The 21,942-nt window shown below is 34.7% G+C and overlaps 2 protein-coding genes across 2 annotated transcripts in view; one reads left to right on the plus strand and one right to left on the minus strand.

Annotated features, from left to right (window-relative positions):
• The window catches only part of LOC106115968 (neuropeptide Y receptor-like), a 47,885-nt gene extending 41,348 nt beyond the window's left edge, over positions 1 to 6,537 (plus strand). Inside the window, exons 2-7 of the mRNA XM_013309656.1 lie at positions 2,126 to 2,816; positions 3,094 to 3,292; positions 3,684 to 3,752; positions 4,637 to 4,795; positions 5,608 to 5,695; positions 6,238 to 6,537. Of these exons, the coding sequence (XP_013165110.1) occupies positions 2,167 to 2,816; positions 3,094 to 3,292; positions 3,684 to 3,752; positions 4,637 to 4,795; positions 5,608 to 5,695; positions 6,238 to 6,458 (1,386 nt within the window). The 5' untranslated portion in view covers positions 2,126 to 2,166 and the 3' untranslated portion in view covers positions 6,459 to 6,537. The remainder of the gene's footprint in view (positions 1 to 2,125; positions 2,817 to 3,093; positions 3,293 to 3,683; positions 3,753 to 4,636; positions 4,796 to 5,607; positions 5,696 to 6,237) is intronic.
• An 8,275-nt stretch (positions 6,538 to 14,812) lies between these two features.
• Positions 14,813 to 21,410, minus strand: LOC106115561 (neuropeptide Y receptor-like). Its single transcript, XM_013308990.1, has 7 exons — positions 20,776 to 21,410; positions 19,834 to 20,032; positions 19,002 to 19,070; positions 17,777 to 17,935; positions 16,105 to 16,192; positions 15,353 to 15,484; positions 14,813 to 14,886 (listed from the first exon to the last, which is right to left on the minus strand). The coding sequence occupies exons 1-7, from the start codon at positions 21,408 to 21,410 to the stop codon at positions 14,813 to 14,815; spliced, it is 1,356 nt and encodes a 451-aa protein (XP_013164444.1).
• Between the last annotated feature and the right edge of the window lie 532 nt (positions 21,411 to 21,942).

Below are 21,942 nucleotides of genomic sequence, written 5' to 3' on the forward strand. Positions count from 1 at the left end.
GTTTTCAATTTGCTATACGAAGTGATAGCCGTGACTGCAAAATAAAACATTTTTTCTGTATTGTAAAGTCGCTTTATTTGTTTTTATATTTTGAAAGTTAAACAGATTGTTAACTTTTTTTATTACAAGGATATAATTGGAGCTTCATTAAATGTTATAAAGTTGTAAGGGTAACACGATAATGGTAAGAAAATGCTTAAGGCAGTGTTGCTTACGAAGATAAAAAGATTTTCCCTGGAAATTGTTACGACTAAGAAGTCTGGAACATAATACTATAGTTTTTCCGAGACTCTAGCGTGGAAGCAGAAAAGTGTTTTTTCTTTACTTTTTGGTTCCCTGATTTACGTGACGCTCTCTTATCAGCTCGACCGTTCCAACTATCAGAGTTCAGCTTTACCTTATTTAGATTTGACTAGTTAGTCAACAACGTTGGCCTAGTTTGGATTAATTGACTACAAATATCACTAAATTTCTTTACAGACACAATGTTTCATCGCGATGTTGTCCTAATCACGGTCTAGTATAGATAGAGGTATTAGAAATGAAATATAGTTAACAAGCTATTCAGTTTAATAAAAAAATTCAAAACCTAGCTTATATTAATCAGATGTTTTATTAAACTTATACAATCATCATAATACGCTTAGATTTTGTCTACTGTATATTTTTCTCTTATTGCGTTTGTATTAGCCATGAATAAGAAAGTACGTATATTAATTTGGCTAACGAGCAATTACCTAATGAGAACAAATACATAGGTGCAGTGATTTTAATTCAAATAAAGAGAACGATATTCAACGTTTGACTTTGCCCCAATTAGGGAAACAAAACATCGAGCGTATGAAAACATTTTAATAATTATGTAATGAATTTTGTGCATTAAAATAGCACTGGCTGTTTTCAACTGGTGCTGTCGATGTTTTTTCCATTTTATAAATAAAATAATAAATTTTGTCATTTGATTTTCACTTTATATTTTGCAGCCTTTACGCAATATGTATCAGGTTTATAATAGCAGCACTGCAGACAAAATGCGTTTATTCGTTGTTAGCGTGACAAAGGCTTCATTTTAAGTCCTCTTTCTCTCCCCACCACCAATCTTCCATATGGAAGCGAGGGGAAGAGGAAGTAGATTTGGTGGTGGAGCAGACACATATGTTGGGGTAATAACCTCTTTCTGTGCGTCTCCTCCTCTGTCACTTAAACGTAGGCAGCACATTTGTTGTTCGCTTGCTTACTTCTACCAGATTTTTATAAAACTTGATATGCATATCCAGTAGATCTGAGATTAGAGAATAGAATAAAACTATTTATTTTTTATCCCACCCGGACGGAGTTGCGGGCGACAGTTAGTATGATATAAAATGTTCGCTTAATGATATTCGCTCGTCGAGTAAAAACTACAAATCGGAATGCTATGATATTACTAGCTAGAAAATGTTCTAGAATGTTATATTAACCTAATTTTCTACAAAAACATACTAGTTTGAGATTTTCGCATGAGTTAGTGTAGATAAACAAAAACAATTTTATTTAGAGAACAAGATGAACGGAAGTTTTCGTTGAAGAATTGACAGACGATGATTGAAGCAATCATATGTTCATATTAAATTGTACATGAGATGACTGATTCGATAATTTTTTAAATCTCATATTTGTACACCGTCGAAGGAATTCGGTTTAACTTGTTTTTAAGGTTTTTGTTGTTTCTTCGCAAAGGCTTTAGTGAAAGCAGCAACGAATTCGCAAAAACAAATCCATTTATAGCCACCGTGTCCTTTATTCTCTTGTTTAGGAATCCATAACTTAATTTATTTCTCCTACATGCGATAACGACAAAGGTCATCTGAATATTCAATTATTGTCTTTGTTTGCTTAAAATAGACTTCGATGTCTTAATATTTTTTGTAGATATGTAATAGTATAAATTTATTTCGTAAATATTTAGCTGTTGTGTTATGTATTCACAAACACATATTAATTATTTTATGTACATTGCATCTTCCGAACAAAAGTTTCCAAGGACATATTTAATGTTTCTACGCATTAAGTGTGGCCTTGTTATGCTTTTCAAAAGATAAAGCCTTTGAAAGGCAATAAAAATAATGACGATTTTTTGTTTCAGGAATTGTAAGTGAATAGAAAAATGAACCTTTTAAAGTAATTATGATTGAAACAAGCGATATCCTAATCGGAAATAATGAAACGAGTACGTCACCGGACGATTTCCCGATAAACACGACGAGTAGTGGCAAGACGTTTGACAATGTATCAAATTTTAAAACAAAATGGACAGATATCAGTGCAATATGTTCGCCGAGCTCGTCCTCCCAAGACTTTCTATCTTCTACTACATTTCAAATATGTGTATACTTTATGTACAGCGCAGTTTTTGTTGTGGCACTTTTAGGGAACGGACTTGTTTGCTTCGTTGTGCAAAATTCACCGCGAATGAAAACTGTCACAAACTATTTTATTGTTAACTTAGCTGTTGGAGATATTTTAATGACATTATTTTGTGTTCCTTTTTCGTTTGTATCAATGTTGATACTTAGATACTGGCCATTTGGTTCTATAATGTGTAAAATAGTGAATTATTCTCAAGCTGTGTCCGTGTTTGTTAGTGCGTATACTTTATTGGCTATTTCTATAGATAGATATATGGCTATAATAAGACCTCTACGTCCTCGATTGGGGAAGACAAGCGCGAAGTTGGTCGTAGTAGGCGTGTGGTGCGGAGCTCTCGCTACCGCTGGACCGATTCCTATCGTGTCTGAAATTCAAAGACCCACCGATTGGCATCAAATTTGTAAAGCGTAAGTAAATTTTAATTAAGTATTGATTACTTGTCTACCGCGATCTATTATTTTTTGTTTTTATTAGTTGCAAACTAATTAAGGGTAAATTTAATTTAGTTTGTTGTTTTTTTTAATATAAAATGCCCGAAAAACTTGATATAAAAACCATGCTGTTAATACCAGAAGGTTTGTCTACTTAACTTTATAATTTAACTAGCTTTGGCCCTCGAGTCCATTTATTATGTAAGAAAGTAAGAATGTGACTGATCAATATTTTCGTTTTTTTGTTTCTCAGAGACATATGTCTTGAGAGATGGAGCAATCCAGATCAGAGTCACCAGTACACGTGTGCGTTAATGGTGCTACAATTTCTCATACCGCTGATGGCGCTAGTGTGCACTTACGCTCGCATCGCACACGTGGTTTGGGGCGGCAGACCTCCCGGCGAGGCGCTCTCCGAACGAGACACAAGAATGCAACATTCGAAAAGAAAGGTTAGCTTTTGTAATTTGTCATTGAATGATTGAAAGTATATTGTACTATCCGTGGGTGACAAAGTCCCAGAAAACATATCGTTAATATGAATTATTGATATTTGTATAGAGTATTGCCATCTCATTCAGTTTCTTCAAAACGAAAAGAGATAATGTTGTAATATTAACATTTTTAATACATATTTTTGGTTAATTATAATTTACAGTAAAGAAAGACAATATAAACCTTAATAGAATTTGTAGTAAATTACTGTTTCACTCAGAGTTCAGTCAGATAACTAAGGGAGCAAGTTAGTGCAGATTACTAATACAAAATCCAAACCAACGGGGTCTATATTACGACTCTGCGTGTAGGTTAGATTTGGATATTGTAGAAATGTTTCGATTGCAGATGGTGAAGATGATGGTGACCGTAGTAGCAGTGTTCATAACGTGTTGGCTGCCACTCAACATTTTCATTGCAAGTATATTGTATCAATTATTTTTGTAACATACTTTACTTTACGTTTACATACTATCTGTCACCCATAACTTCATACTCATGGAATTAACAAAAACTGACTTAGTAACTGAGGGAATTTATTTGTAACATCCTTATTTCTATAATTACAAATAGTCTTAAATCTATGAAGAAGCTGAAGAGCTGGCAGCTATCTCGGTCACAGAATTAGTTTAGCTGTCCAGAGGGGGAACGCTGCCAGTATCTTCGGGACCTTGCCTAAAGGGACTCCTTTTAATAACATATTTTAGTGAATTGTTCGTTTTTTTTTTTTAATATTTTATTTTATATCTTAGTAACTTAGGCGTTATTCTTTTGAAGTTACAATGTCAACAATCGTCCGAATATGTTGCACAGTCCCAAATGAGTGGTTCGGAACCTCCCGAGGCCATAGCGAACCACGCTGGCAATGTGCGGGTTGACTTTATACATATCTTTGGATTTCTTCTCTTATATGTGCAGGTTGCATCACGATATTTTCTTTCACCGTAAGAACGTGATAAATGTACATATGTCAAAAAAACATATTGGTACATGGCGGGATTCGAACCTAAGACCTACAAGTCAATTACTTAACCCCTGAACCACTGAGACTCTGCAAATAACTCAGAATGCTGCAACAAAATTGATGAGGGTAAGGGAATGGGTAGAAGTAAGTCTAGGATGGATTGCGGGAAAGGTGTCACCATTAAAAAGGATGTGACTTAATGTCGAATGACGGATCGACCTGGAGTAAGAAAATCGTGACTCTGCATAGAGTGGGCAAAAACAAGGATCATGACCTCTTTGCTTTTCCTCACTATATTTAGAGTCACTCATACTTATAACATTATGTCTAATTGTAGGTGTTATGGACGGTCCATGAAAAAGATGAGAAATGGGCGACGTGGGCCGGAATGCCTTACGTTTGGTTCGCGAGTCATTGGCTTGCTATGTCCCACTCGTGTTATAACCCAATTATTTATTGTTATATGAATGCACGATACAAACGGGGATATAAACAGGTGAGTTAATATATGCATAAATATTATATTTTCACTAATCTATTTATTCCATTCCATTTTGATTGATTGATGAATGAAATTTTGACTTTCACTTCGCTATTTATAAGTTATGTAAAATAACATTTACAAAATTGCGTTTAATAATACATATAATATCTAATAGCTACCTACAGGTTGCATCACGATGTTTTCCTTCACCGTAAGAACGTCGGATAAATGTACATATATAAATCGGATATCGAAAAAACATATTGTTACATGTCGGGATTCGAACCCAGGACCTGCAGATTACAAGTCAAGTGCTTAAACCCCTGAGCAACCGACGCTCTTCTACTATTAATACAAAGTATTAACAAAAGTAATAAGAGAATTTTCAATATAATAAAATAAGTCTTATAGTAAAGAAAACGTAATTAATTATAACGAAAGATAAACTACACTAAAAATCTTGTCTCCCTTAAGGTAAAAAGTTGACAAATTGGATTTAGAAGTCACTAATAAAATTTTTACGTTCAATTCCGAATTACGAATTTAAGTTGGTCCTTAGCTAAGAAAGTCAATTTTATATTAGAAGTATTTACAATTTAATTGAAATTAAATACTTTGTAGTCATTATTTAACCTTGACTTATTTATTAAATAATACACTCTTTTAACTTACGTAATAACTCGTAAGAAGCTTTTTGTATGCTTAACCTGTTAATCTTTGTAGAATATTATAATAAAAGGAAAAATTCCAGAAGGTTTTTTTTTATTTTTACTTCATATAGGATAGAAAGTTAGAATTAAAATATTTAATGTTCATTCTCACAGGCTTTAAGCTGCCTACTGTGTTGCAAAAAGGAAGCCCCCTCGCGTTCTTTCCAACGTTCAAGCATCTGTGAGGGTGTGCCGTTGTCAGGTAATATTTTGAACTTTTCAAAATTATACAGGATGTAACAGAAGAATTTATTTCATAGAATTTAGTTATCCAAAATCGAGTTTTTCGAATGTGATAGGACGTACCGCGTAAACCCGCTTTTAAATAAGTATTTTAACATGTAAAAATACTACGTTTTTTGTCTAGTATAATTTATTATTGCTCTATTTAAGAATAAACAGACTATTAGCTGTCATCATCATAGTAAGAACTCTTTGTCCTTGGATCAATTCCCATTGCTCCTACGACTGTGACTTCCTAAAAACGTATAATTTCTTTTATTCGTTTCATAACTGTTGTTCTTTCATTACGAGAATATGTTTGCTTTGTATTAACTTTCTTTTAGAGTACTAAATTCAAGGATCCATGGCACTAAAATACTGAATAAATGTAAATAAAGTTAGACATAAAATTAAGTAGTCCTTAACCTTTTAGCAACTTGCTTGTAGCAGTTGGTCACCTAATTTGCTAAATTAGCAAACGAATTGCTGCTCATGGATATAGCAAAGTCACTTTTTTTTTAGAATTGGTTGCTGCAAACGGGATTCAACGTAGAGGGACATCTAGCAGTTGCGTGAGTCGTCTCCACAGAGCACCTACTTGCTCCTCATGTGGTTCTCTCAAGAGGTGTCAGGTTGGTGGCGCCATCTCACGTAATTCCATCAACAAACATATAGTACGAAGTTCTGATACTCAAGCGACACCGCCTGTCCGCGCGCTTTCTGTACGTTCCCATTTTAATTGAATCTCATAACAATTTATACGTTCGATATATTGATAAGTACGTGTTTTATTTATTGAAATGCTTTATCGAATTTTAATACAACGACTGTCATGATAATTAAATGTTTTACATATTTATGGTGTTTTATTCATAAACAATTTGCCATTAAATATTAGAAGAGTATAGATTTTGAGTTTATGTGTTCGGTGGTAAGGGATTGATATTTGTGCAAATAAGAAGAACTAACAACGTATCCTATTCATTTTTAAAATAATAAAAAAATACAGTTTTGTTAAAAAAGACGGATGAAAAAAGTTTTAATTTATTAAATAAAATGGAATTCCAGTGCAGTTCTTTATAGTGTTTCATAAGTTTTAGAGAAACATGTTCAACAAAAAAACTTAATAAGTCTATGATTTCGTTCAGATTATGTTCTACATCTGTGTCAAATTTCATCAAGATCCGTTAAGTCGTACCGAAGATACCATCTAACAAACATCCATCCATCTATCGATCTAAACATTCGCATTTATAATATTAGTAAGAAGATTTGAACTGACACTAGCTATAAGTATAAGCTAAGACTTTGTTACTAGATTGGCGATTCGTTTACACATGTAGAATTATACGCGATATTTCATAGTAATGCATTTTCTTAGAAATTCAGTGTAAGATTTATTATCTACGTATACACATTGATCAAAGCTACTGTGAGAATGTGCAACATCTGAGGGACTATCATGAATATTGCGATATACGTTTCTGTAACGCTATCGATAAAATTTACATGAGAATTGTCTATGCTCTTTTCGCCCGATAGGGACGCTTTACAAATGTAATACAAAATTTTGTCGATTACGTTACGTATAGTTCTTCAGAAATGTTCGTGCTACGCCCTCTGTAAGTCATGTACGATACGACAGACGTAGTGAATGAAGTCATGTTATAGTTTATCGAAAAGAATTATTAGTCTATTTCAAAAATAACGCACCTCTGTCATGTCATGTTCATTTTTAAACTTCTCAAAATAAATATGAGTTTGACTAATATTTATTTAGAAAAAGCTGATTATTGCATTTGAAACGAACGATGGGTGGATATTTGTTTGAAGATATCTTGTGAATGGCCGCATGAATCTCGCTGAAATTTGGCATAGATGTAGAACATAGTCTGAAAGTACACCTAGTTAAGGAACCGAGGCGATATTGATACTGTAATTCTTTAATATGCCAGAGTAGCGGGCGACAGCTAGTTAATTATAAATCTTAAGAGTATGTAATAATTACATTTTAAATTACAGAAACTTTAAAATACGTAATAGATACTGAAGAAGTTATGTAAAGATAGAAAATTATTATCCCAAACGTTATTTTACTTTGAGATGGTATCTAAATATTACTACTATCACGAAGACGTGACAAAGCGATGTCAAATGTTAATAATGTTGGGAGATGAGAGAGAAATTGTCGCAGTACTGTCGGTTCGAATAACGAAAATATAACAATACCGTGACTTGGTAAGATTTAAATGGTAAAATTAAACGATATAAATAAAGTGTCACATCAAATTGTGATGGCTTTAAAGTAAAGTGGGCTTTATAGACATTGATGTTCTCTTGTTTATTATTAGGATAAGCTTCGGTAATTATCAGTTGCAAAGGCAATTAAAAAAAAAAATCGCCATCCTAAGCTACGGATGAATGGATTTGTTTGAAGGTATCTCCAGAACGGCTTAAAGGATCTCGATGTAATTTGGCAGGGATGTAGAACGTAGTCTGGAAGAAGACATAGACTACTAATTAAGTTTTTATAATCCCGCGCAGACGGAGTCGCAGGCTGACAGCTAGTTTTGCTAAAGAAATATTTAAAAAGCTAATAAAGCTTTCTTACGTCCATGTTCATAGAGTTTGTTTTCCCCAGTCCTTATTCCCTGAAGGATAATTAAATCGCCTTTTTTCTTTTATTATATTTGCTTGAAGCTCTAAAGATTTCATTTAGAATTCAGAGGGACAAGTTAACTCTGACAAATCGTCTTTAATTAGACCGCATTTAATCTTACTAAAATAAAAGCGAATGCTCAGAAGGATGAATGGATGGATGTCTGTTCGAAAGTTTCTTGAGGATGGTTATATGGATCTTGCAGAAATTTTGCATAGATGCAGAACATAGTCTGGAAGAAGACATAGGATAGGATACTAAGTTTAATAACTTTTTTTTAATAACGCGCGGATCGAGTCACGGGCGACAGCTAGTGCTTTATAAAAATTATGCATGTGTTTATTTTTATATTACATAACAAAATAAATTTTAAATTCAGGGATATTCAAGTACATTTAAAGTTTATAGAATGTTCTGTTCTACGGTTTGTGTGCTAATAGAAAATTTATTATGTAAACATATGGCCAGTGTTACCACGATTCATCGTAAACCTTTTTTATTAAAAAAACATAGACTAAAATTACGCCTACGTATTTCACACATACATTTTACAAACATAACTAGTGTACCGATCGCGTGTGATGCTAAAAATAAAAAAATATATCGAGTTAAGAAATATTTATAAAGAATACTTCGGTTTGACGATGACATAATACTTTTTATTTTCGGCCAGTTATAAATTTAGTACTATTGAGTGCATATACTATTCAAACATAATTTTAAATTAGATATTCCAAATTATCAATAAGACAAACAAAATTACGACGACATACGAATATAAGAAACAAATAGATGATTTATTTCTTGAATTTAAATAAAAACATTTAAAAAAAATATAGAGAGAATTAAACGAAACCCACTCCGATGTAGAGACTAAGTTACATGCCCTGTGGGTGTTTCAATTTAAATACGAAATGTATTGGAGTTCTGAACATTTCGAAATAAACTGGGAAATGCTGAAATAAAAACTTTTTGCTTGTTTAAATAAATACCAAATAAGACAATCAAACTAAATTGGTCTATTGACGCTTCCGACTGCAAAAATGAACTGGAACTTTGCTTTAGCAAAGCGTAAAAATAAGCAAAAAAAAATGCAAACGGAACGGAAATTTTACACTGAGCTATTTTTTAGATTAGATTTGTTTTAGTGTTCTAACTTTTTTTTTATCATAAGGTGGCAAAAAAGCATGCAATCGCTGAAATAGCGAAGCGACCGTTACCCATAAACATATGCAATTGCACGTGCGTTGCCTACCTTTAACCAACGGAGGAGGGATGTACAGAAAGAGAATATTTTCCTTTCTTATTCATTCTCTCATCCAGAAAATACACTTCCACTTCCCATCATTTTCTTATAAGAAGAAGAGTAAGAAAGGGAACTGAAATTAGCCTTTCGAGATGCACACTTATCAGACTGTACGCGGAATTGTTTACACTACACTCCTGCCTTCTGTGTGGTCGTGGTATTGCACCGGACGAATCAGCCAATTCGTGCGAAGCGTACCACTGTTGAACAGCTGACAGTACATCTGTAACCCCCTATTTGAACTAAATAAGGCTGGTAATTAACAGGACATTTTCCTATTACAAAAATTAAAATACTGATATAAATTATACATTCAACATTAAACGAATATTTTTATCTATTGCAGAATGAGCATAGAATGTTTAAAATGTAAATTTTGCTATTAAAAATCGCCTGAAAAAAAAGAAAAGGAAATGTAAAATATCATACTCTATAAAAGACTCTTTACATTCTATGTTCATTGAAGTTTTGTTTTATTCAAGTTAAAATTTATTACTTATTTTGAACCAACTTACAAAAGGATTTTTTGCTTTATGCGCTGTAATTTTTTCCTGTATTTGAGTTTATACCTATATACATATATAGACCGACAAAGGACCGCGCCGGACACACCGCACGTACGGCACACAACGGATTTTTATATACTCTGTATGGGTTTTCATAGCTGCGTCCATTATCCGCGCGGCCCGCATCGCATTAAGACTAAGCGAATCCGTTTAAGCCGTGCGTGCGGTGTGTCCGGCGCGCGACAATGATCGCGTATCTTTAAGTCATCTGAACCATTGGGTATAAGCAAAATGAAATTATAACATCTCACTAGCGCCCCTATGCGTGGTCTTTTTAAAATTTAACATCTTTGTTTAAATAACCAGCCAATGGATTTCATATATTAGTGATGGTGTTTTTTTTTTAAATTTATTAACCTTGAACACGAAATACTTGTTTGAAGGTTTATATCAAGCTTTTATATACCAATGATTATTTCTATGAGCTTTTTACTATGTAAGTTGTGAAAATTAAATGAAGGTATCCCAGAACATTGTCACGAAATTAAGAAATTAAGTAAGTCGCTCAACCAAGTAACGTTTCTTCGTAATTGTCACGGACAAATTAAAGTTGATTCAAGTATCAAGTTTATTCTACGAACTAAATGCCCTGCCTATTGTCCTAAGTTTAGGCATTTCTTCGGAAGTGTTCCTTAATTTCTATTTCCTGCGGCACAGAGGAAGTTTGTCGTTTTTACGAGTTTAAACGTTCTTAAAGTTTTTACTTTCAAAATTGCCGTATCCTATCGAGACTTAACTGTATTGTTACTATATCTTTATGTTAAAATTTTCATTACTGAGACATAATCTGTATAAAAAAACTTACTTAAAATACAAATATACGTGTTATGTACATTCATTCTTAGGGTTCAGTACCTCGAAAGAAAAAAAAACGGAACCCTTATAGGATCACTTTGTTGTTTGTCCGTCTGTCTGTGAAGACCCTTTTTATGTAATATATGTATTATTTATATTTATATAAAAAATCATCATCATCAGCTCACTATACGTCCCCACAGAGGGGCTCGCAGCCTACCCTAAGTTAAGGGTGATTAGGCCATAGTCAACCAGGCTGGCCCAGTGCGGGTTGGTTGACTTCACACATATCTTTGAATTTCTTCTCAGATATGTGCAGGTTGCATCACGATGTTTTCCTTCACCGTAAGAACGTCGGATAAATGTACATATGTAAATCGGAAATCGAAAAACACATTGGCACATGGCGGGATTCGAACCCAGGACCTGCAGATTGCAAGTCAAGTGCTTGACCCCTGAGCCACCGACGCTCTCAAAAAAAATCATACGTCTGCCAAATTACTGATAGATCGGCTGCCAAATGTCACTTGTATTCCCAGCATTTAGATATTTTCATGTGGCACAGAATAATAAGTAGGTAATTTCAATCTATACAATTCCCAAATTCTTAGCCTCAAAATTTACATATTGCTACATAAAATATTTCTTTACTTTGTTATCATAATAATTGTAGTCTCAAAGATGCTTAATGTCTCGAAACTCTTGATTAAAAAGCCAGTCCTTAAAAGAGACATGGTCTTCAAGTTTTTTACATTAAGCAAAGTAGAGTACAATTTATTTCGACTTAAATAAAAGAAAAACAAAGAAAACATTATGTCAACAAGTTGTAATACCAATTTATGAGTGAACGAAATTTAATGGAATGGGATCAAAGCACTTTAGTCGCTTAAGTGGCCCCAACTTGAAGTTTTTACTACGCAAACGTATACCTGATACGGTACATTTTTATTGTATACACTTTTATTATCTGTGGTACATTACTTATATTGAAAAATTTTGATGTAAAATCTATTGAATGTTTTGATTTTTTAAACTTTTTCTACTTAATTAAGGAGCGGATGACATTTGAAATAACGGAAGACAGTGGTTAACAATTAAATTTTTTAACTTTTGTAAGATATATATGAATTTAATAGGAACGGCTTAAATCACGTATGATTTCGGACGCGTCAGGGGTTTCTTGAGGGTGATTGTTTATTTAACCCTTAATTTGATAAAATATAAAATGCAGTAAAAAGCTTTTTTTGTTGTTATTGTAATTGATACATATGAAACTATCATAAAAAAAATAAAAAAAAAATCTGAAAAGCTTAGTTTTCCTGAAAACTTATGTATGTCACAACATACATTGTCAAATCAAGGGTTAAGGTTCTTCGCGGTCGCGTTACTTTTGCACTGACAGTGAACTAAATCTGGACCCCTGATGGGTCCAAGACTAGTCGGTGCCGTCACCAGTCATACGTCAGTTGAACCGTTCCTAATTTATTAAGTAACGAATGATAGATCGATTTGGACGACAATTTTTTTTTCTTGGACATAGAGTAAAGACAGACATGATAATTTTAGCTTTATGAAATATACAATTAAATAAAACGTTTATTGCTTCAACTTAAAGTATAATAGTTTATTTTTAAGCCATTACAATTGCATATTTTTGTTTGTTACTAAACTTTGATATAAGTATGTTTGATAGATGTTTCACAGATGTTCTTTTTACTTTGTACTGATGGGTGATACCATCAAAGAAAAGATTTATTAAAAACAATTTGTTTCGAGCTTAAATGAATTTACAATTTTTATTTATAGATAGGATAAGTAGCTTGTCAAAAACATATACGAAAATACTATCGGAATCATAATCAGCTTACTATACGTCCACACCGAGGGGCTCGGAGAGTACCCTAAGCTAGGGGTGACAAGGCCATAATCAACCACGTTGGTCCAGTGCGGGTTGGTTGACTTCACACATATCTTTGAATTTCTTCGCAGATATTTACAGATTGCCTCACGTTGTTTTCCTTCACGAAAATCGAAAAACACATTGGTACATGGCGGAATTCGAACCCAGGACCTGCAGATTATAAGTCAAAAGCTTAAACCTCTGAGCCATCGAAGCTCTATTGGAATGTATGGATACTATTTAGTTTAATATAAAAGCATACTTGGTAATGTGATGAGAATTCTGTCGTATCTTGGTATTAAATAACATTATTATTCATGAGAAATTTTGATCTTCTCAGTGCTCATGTTGTTATGCTCCGTTTACATGATCAAATAATTTGACAAAATCATCCCGTTTTAGAATGTGGTGTAGTTAAGATAACTAAATATTGTCTACAAAACGATCGTTGTCCCTTCCGGAGCAAGGAAGATGTCTCAATAAAACTTGGAATAGCAACACAAATCTTGGTAAGATGCTGACAGTTACAAGGTTTTCTCTGCAATGAAAATCTTATTAATATTATAAATGCGAATATTTCTTTGAAGGTATCTCCTGAACGGCTTCATGGATCTTGATGAAATTTGGCATACATGTAGAGCATAGCCTGGAAGAACACTTAGGCTACTAATTAAGTTTGTTTTCATTCCACGCGGACAGACTCGCAGGCGACACCAAGTACAATATAAATGAATTTGTTATTTTTTAAACCAATCAAAATGTAGTCTTTACAGAAACCAACTCTCTTCAGTTGTTTAGTTGAAGTAGTCGACAAGTAAGATGACATTGTAAGCAAAAAAGGTCAATACGTTTCTGATCGATATGAGAGTTTTACACGAAGACAGAATAGTAAGAAAGAGTGGACAGTGCATTAACGCTGTTTTGACGCACATTTACTGTCTAATAGTACTATGGGCCTAGCATGAGTATTTGTGAGAAAGTAAACTTCTTTGAAACAGTTTTATTTGATATCAATCGCTGAGATACGACAAAATAAATGATAATTATCTTCGAGCATTAACATAAAGACATTATCTGAAAAATCCAATTTAACGATACGCTTTATAGCTCGGGCAGAGTCGTAAGGATAAAAACAAATGGCCTTAAAACATATCTCAAGTTGGTTTTGCATTTTATGAGTACATTATATTTTTTATTGGTAGGAAAGACTCTGTTCCTTTTATCTGTGAGTAGATTTGTCTGACAGTTACATTCTCAATGTGGTTAGTGCGGTCCAACAATAATTAATCGAACTGTCAAATGCAGAAAGTATATATCAAATTCAATTGGCTAGTTCTTACAGGTTATTTATATTATAAGTTTCGATTAAAAGCCTAATTTAAAAACAGTTACGTCAAATTTCATACATGGCGGCCATTTTGCTTTTTTAGTTCGATATCAGCGCACTATACGTCCCCATTGAGGGGCTCGGAGTCTACTCTAAGTTAGCAGTGACTAGGCCATAGTTAACTACGCTGTTCTAGTGCGGTTTGACTTCATACATATATTAGAATTTCTTAGCAGATATATGTAGGTTGCATCACCATGTATAATATACCAATCTGAATAAAACATATCGTCATCTCTGTCATTATCTTTGACAAAACAGAGATAAACATATGTTTTAAATGGAGATTTTATTGATAGCGCAAGTATCACCTCAGTCATATATTTGGCTTACTTTAAACATTCTTATATAGAAATACAATGAATCTGACAGAAGGTTAAAATATAACAGACTCATTTCTTTCAACAGTCGCTTTGTTTGTATGTAGTTGTTTGTTTAAGTATTAAAACATATCAGTCAGCGTATAGAACTGGAATTCAGACCTTCACGGCGTCGATTTGATTCGATAGTGTGCTTCTGGGTTGTCATCGTTTCTTTGATGAATGCGTTCCTCATTTTCTGTTACATAAATTAATATTATCACACAAGATCACAATAATATAATAGTATGAATATTGAAAACACTTCCATCGCTATTTTTCAAGCGAATTTGAGATTAATAAATTAAGAAGACTCATCATCAGCTTACTATACGTCCCCACCGAGGGGCTAGGAGCCTACCCTAAGTTAAGGGTGATTAGGCCATAGTCAACCACACTGACCAAGTGCGGGTTGGTTGACTTTACACATATCTGAAGAAGAAGACTGAAAAGTCCTAATATATATCATAGCAAATAAATTTTAGTTTGCATTAAACTGTAATTTAGACGTCAAATAGCAATGAATACTTTCATACTTCATTCTATGTTGACAATAAAAATACATTGATTTGAGGACAATTTTTTATTGAATTAAATTGCTTAATAAACATATATTTATTAATTACGTTGTTGTGCAGGTGGGATGGGTGACCGTGCTACATTACCAGCCATTATAATCTTTTCACTACGTATACTAATACATCTTGAACATTTACAATCTTCGTTACTTGTTCGTGATATACGTATTTTACCGACAGCGAGCCGGCGACCTTGAGCGCCATTCACACCCATCAGTTCTGCGAAACAGTATATCACAAGTTAAATTTAGGAAGGGTCGGAATTACATCACAATATATGACACCCCTAAAACGTTAGTGTTTAATGTGCACTTAATGACGCAAACCAGTTATTTGTTTGTTAAGTCAAAATATATATTTGTTCTGTCTGGACATAGAATATTAAAATTAGCACTGATATAAAATGTTTTTGTTAACAAATTTAGTAGCAGAATAAGGCTCTTCGTACACAAGGCGATTCTACGTCAGGTGTACGGAGTGCGCGCAATGCCGATTCCTGCTACGCGACCCTACAATACTAGTATCGACGCTATTAATGTAATATTTTAGCTTAAGAACTCATGGAGCTATCTTCACCCGCAGCTTCTGTAAAATGCAGATATGTATATATAAAAAAAAAAAACATACGACACGTACGACACGACATCTTTTACGCCCGCCGTATGCAGCCTCGGCGGGAGTCGCGCTCTGTAGTCAGTTGGCGGGCGTGGCTGATGGTAGGGCTGTAGCGCGGTGGGCACGGTACGTAATCGCTCCGTGAGTTCTTAGCTTTACGTTGCCTTGTGTACGAAGGGCTTTAAATTTACGACCGTTGCTAGAATATACAAAACATTTCTCACCTGACATCGGTATTCCTTCACACATACTCGAGCGCTGACAGGAGCGGTTAGTAGAATTTAATTTGATACACATAAGATTGTCCAATACCTGGCAAAATAACTTATTTTTGTTACAGCTGTAAGTTTCCTAACAAAACACATCTATAATAACATAAAGTACAATTCCTCTCATTATTTTGAAAAGGAAATTCACGTCAAATCTTACTAATATTAAAAATGCAAATGTTTGAATGTATGGATGGTTTGATGAATAATTGGTTAAAAAGTATCAACGGAACTTGGCATAAATGGGTGGTAGAACACATGCTACAAATTAAGTTTTTTTAATATGTTTTATTAAGGGTCTTAGAAATCAACGATAAATCAGACAAAATATTTAGAGTAAGTCCCCCTATTACCACATATCTATTTCCCTACAGGGTATAGATAACAAAGAAAAAAATTATGACATCATTTACATATACACTGTCATTTTATTGTCATTAGTACTATCACAAAAAAAAGTGTTATTATATTATATTTTCAAATAAATAAATATATTTTACATTTAGTACTGTCCAGTGGAAAATCCTCAGTATTTACAATCAACTATAATTAACGGTGTAAATCTGACTCCAAATTCAATGCTCTATTCAATTGAATTTTCGAGTGGTACTGAATCGTGTCATGTGGGAACGTGTCGTGTCAACTGTGTACACCTGTGTATGACTCGTCTGAGTGGACTATGCATTGTAAAGCTTTCAATAGATCCGCTTTTATGTATTCAAATAAATATACAAAATATAATAATATTTTTCATCTCTGATTTATAATTCTCCCTGTTTTATTTTTTTATTTTGACATCACTGTAACGTTTCCTTAGTTTATAATAACACCTAAAATTTGTAAGCGGGTGCGCACTGATATAACATAAAACCGAGCAACAATAGCCTAATGGTCTAGTAGATAACCATGTCTTAGCACAAGCTTCCAGCTTATTTGGAATGTTAACAACTAATTTGTGAAAATATTTCTGAAACTTGTTTTTTTTTTTTTAATTTGTAAACTAAACTGTTATGTAATATTGTGTGTGTCTATGCAAATAAAAAAATATTAATATTATTATTATAATTTATTACTAAGTTTGTATCCGTCAACAATTGTATTCATAACTTCTTCTTCTCCAGCACACTATAAGTCACCATCGAGGGTCCCCTAAGTTAAGGGTGACTCGGCCTTCTCAGATATGTGCAGGTTGCATCACGATGTTTTCCTTCACCGTAAGAACGTCGGATAAATGTACATATGTAAATCGGAAATCGAAAAACACATTGGTACACGGCGGGATTCAAACCGGGGACCTGAAGATTGCAAGTCAAGTACTTGACCCCTGAGCCACCAACGCTCTTTTTTCATTCTTTTATTTCAACCTTATTATTTTGCTCCACCAACATCAGCATGTTTTTTGGTGATATACACAAAAATCTTCAAAGAATAAAGGTCGGGTTTCTTGTGCTTTATGTAAGTTTATTTTTATATGTTTGATTGCCTAAATGTTTCTAGTCTAGTCTATCTAGTTAATTTTGCCAGATAAGAGAGGCCCAAGACCGATGAATGTAACAATCTTTGGAGGCTAGGCGTAGCGGTGGGGCACATGTTGTCTGATAAAACGATGAACGAGGAAGAATTTTACCTGTTTGAATCCGTGTCGATACTTGCTGTTCATGTAGCAGTAAATGATGGGGTTGTAACAGGTGTGTGACATAGCGAGCCAGTGTGCGGCAAACCACACGTACGGCATACCTGGCCAAGCGTGCCAAGCCTCATTGTCAGCATTCAACACCCATAGCAACTAAAAAAAACATATATTATATTTAAGCTGGACAAGTGCCTACTAATTTGTATCAGCAATACGCAGATGCGTTGCCGGCCTTTGAGGTGGTGATAAGCTCGCGTCTTGAAGGACCCCAAGAGTAGCGGTTTGTAAATACCGCCGAGGATAGATCATTCCACAACGCTGCTGTGCGAGGCAGGAAGCTTCGCGCAAACTGCACAGTTTGCTACCTGAGATTTTAACTCTATACGTAAAATAAAATTGGAATGTTTGTATGTAACATCGAAAAAAATCGTACGTATGATGTATTTGCATACTTTATAACGAAAAACCAATTTTAAATTTTTTTTATCTGTTTGTATGTTTGTCCGCAAGGCCGTTTGTTCCGGATCTCCGGAACGTCTGGACCGATTTTAACGGGACTTAGACTGGAAGGTAGTTGATACACATCTCGCGCAACTTCTTGCCTCGCACAGTCGCGTTGTGGAACGGTCTGTCCGGTGTCTGTCAAGAAGCGAGCCTATCACCACCTCAAAGGCCGGTAACGCATCTGCGGTTCCTCTGTGTAGTGTATGCATAAACGTAGTGTTGTTTGTCTCGAGCGTACACGCCATAAGTACATGCCGGAGAGAGGGGACGTCAGTCGATATCAGACCTTTGAGCCGGCAACACGTGTCGGTACGTGAACGAGCCAAATATAGCACAACGAATGCTACACTCTGGTATTGCTGATGTGCATGGGCGTCGTTGAACACCTCGGTGTTCCCGCTGCTCGTTTGCCCCCTTCTGTTATAAAAAAAACATGTGATAGGCTAATTTTTAAATTCTGCGCTGACGAAGTCGCGGCCGACCACTAGTCGTAAATAGAAATTGTAAGGCGTTTGTAGACTCCTTTTGACAATAGCCTGTGATTAATGATATTGTGTAATTACCTACTTGTAAATTGTCATGTTGAAAGTACTCAGCACCCGTAGATAAACAGTTTATATGGTTTTGATGTGCCTGATTTATGAACAATGTTAAATTGCTTTTTTATGAATAAAGAATAATAAAAATATTATTAACGTATATATTATGTACTTACAATGAATATGTTCAACGGTAGCCAGCAGACGATAAATACTACCACGACGGCCACCATCATCTTAATCATCTGAACAGAAATATAAAATAAGTTTTTATCTTCTTACTAGTATTATAAATGGGAATGGATGGATGCATTTTTGTTAGATGGTATCTTCAGAATGACTGCATGAATCTCGCTTAAAATTTGGCATAGATGTAGAGCATAGTCTGGAAGAACACATAGACTACTGATTAATTTTTTGTTTAATTTCGCGTGGACTTCTTCTTCTTCTTATAAATCAGCGTCTATTTAAAGTTATATTACATCCGCAACGTCTAATCCACTTTTTAAGTTCGTGTTTACGTGTAAAACTTATTAACTAATCTAACTTCTATAAATCTTATAAAAGAAAGTCGCTTTCATGACCTCTGTTTAATTTATATGTTAAGCTAAAACACAAAACTTTTTTTAAAATACGGTTCCCACGATCCTGTAGGTTATTTATTCTTGCTTTGTGATATTATAATTGCCAGGGTCTTTTAGTAGTTTCTCTCAATTTAGGTTTTGTACGAGAGATCTCGATGTTAGCTTTAACCTACTATCGAATCAACACTTCTAAAAGCGGCAACAATTTCGAGTACTTTTCTTAAGTAAGATTTACATCTATAGAGTCTGACTACATCTGTCGCGCCAGGGACGTCACGTGGGGAGGAAAGTCCTGGGATAGAGACGCTAAATGGGGACCAGGACACGTACAGTTGGTCCGGCGCCTTAGTTCGAACGGCGAGATGTCGTTGCAGCGAAGGCGGATGATCGCATACTGTGCAAGGCATTGGGGCAAGATCCTTACCTTACGTTTGGACTTTTGTACTCTGACGTCACGTTCAGACTGAGCTTCCCCGGGCGTCCGTTCCGCCCACACTACGCAAGCGATACGGGCATACGTCGCCACGAGCGCGCTCAGCGGCAAACCGAACTGCAGGATCAGCAGAGCGAGAGAATAACGCTCACTGCTTTTCAAATCGCTCCACATTTCACCACAAACGCCTCTGATAGGATAATAAATAAGAAATTAATATAACCACCGAGGGGAAGCTTGCACTAAATTAGAAGTGACTGTTTTAGTCGCTTCTTTGAATTTCTTCCCATATAAATCAAAATTATTTTTTGATGATTTTGTCACTTGTGTTGTTAAAGTGAAAAGATTAAATGTTAATTTATTTATTTAAAACCTTAAAACAGAGTACATGTCGGGATTCGAACCCAGTATAACAAGTCCAGTGCCAAGTCATTATGGCACCGACGCTATAACACATACATTGACAGTAACAGTTAAATATAATTTTATCACGGATTATTTAGTTACTAAAGTGTGAGTCTATTATTTTTAACCACCTACGTGCCTATATACCGGCGTACGTGCTTTAACTTCAAACGAATATAAAAACAAAGAAAAATTTGGTACGGCACATGTAGCTTTCACAGTCGTAACCATGACCACACAGGAGACAGACGTGAAGAGTAAGCAAGTCCGCGTTTCATGAGTGTGCGTGCCAGAGGTCTAATTTAGACCTTTTTCCTTACCATGCATTTTTTTTATAAGGTAAGGATGCGAAGTAGATTTAATGGAGAAGGGAACGCCTATAAAGAGGAAATATTATCGTTCTTCGCTTCCCTTTTCTGTCGTCTGTAGGCAACGCATCTGAAATTGCGAATATCTACGGGTAGCGATGGCTTCACTATTTCGGAAAATTAAGCTCATTTGCCACCTAATAATTAAAATAATACTTACACATTACATGCTACATGCCAAAGCGATGGTTTATGCAGTTGAGCCACCACACCGATCGGAGTGGCAGTAGCAGCCGCACCCGCCCATACAGCCATCACGACGACTTTGGCCGCAGCTTTCCCCAAACGAGGTTTCAAAGGTTGAACAATAGCTAGATATCTATCAATTGATATTGCAAACATTGTATACGCACTGACCATTACTGATACCGCTTGTGTATAGTTAACCACACGACACATTATAGATCCAAAGGGCCAGTAACGTAGAACTAATACGGGTACAAAGGAAAATGGAACACAAAATACTGTCATCAATATGTCACCGACTGCAAGATTCACTATGAAATAATTTGTCACCGTTTTCATCCTAGGCGATGAGTAGACGACGAAACAAACCAATCCATTGCCAGTAAGCGCGAACGCAAATATAACAGTATACATAATAAATATGAAAATTTTGAATAATGATGATGTAACAAACTCCCCGATGTTTTCATCGAATATGCACGACAAGCCATCTTGTACCCACGTGAAGTTATACAGGGAGATGTTAATTTCAGATATACCATCTTCAAATAACACATGTGGATATTTTTGTATGTAACTTTGGATTGTCGAATGACCGGTGTTGACCATCCTCTTTTATTTTACATTCAATTGTTTCTTTTCCATGTTACTTAGTTGCTTTGGATTATCTGTAACAAATATTATAATTATGAAACTGACTAGATGTTTTAAAAAAAGGATTAATTAGAAACCAATAGGTTCGTCCAAACTATGTTTTACATATGCCAAATTTTATCGAGATCCATTGATACTGTTCTGGACATTCCTACTTACAAACATCCGTACATTCAAACAAACTTTCACATTTATAACCCTAGTAAGATAGCAAGAAGTAAGATTTACAAAATAAAAACCAACCAAGTTAGAAATTAAGATGACGTCTAGATTTTTGTGATTAAACCTCATATTTCTAAATATTAATGTGGCCATCAAGATTACAGCAAAAACCTTTCATAAAACTATATAAATATCAAAACGGGAAAGTGCGTCATGCTACCATGAATCAATCAAAGTCAAAAAAGGGTCGTAAAAGAAAAGTTAGTTTGGAAAACATCCAAAACACTCAAACTTCTAATCACATTAAATAAATGTTATAAAAGCC

This window comes from Papilio xuthus, unplaced genomic scaffold (assembly GCF_000836235.2).
Source record: "Papilio xuthus unplaced genomic scaffold, Pxut_1.1 DF827777.1, whole genome shotgun sequence".
Classification (NCBI taxonomy): Eukaryota; Metazoa; Arthropoda; class Insecta; order Lepidoptera; family Papilionidae; genus Papilio; species Papilio xuthus.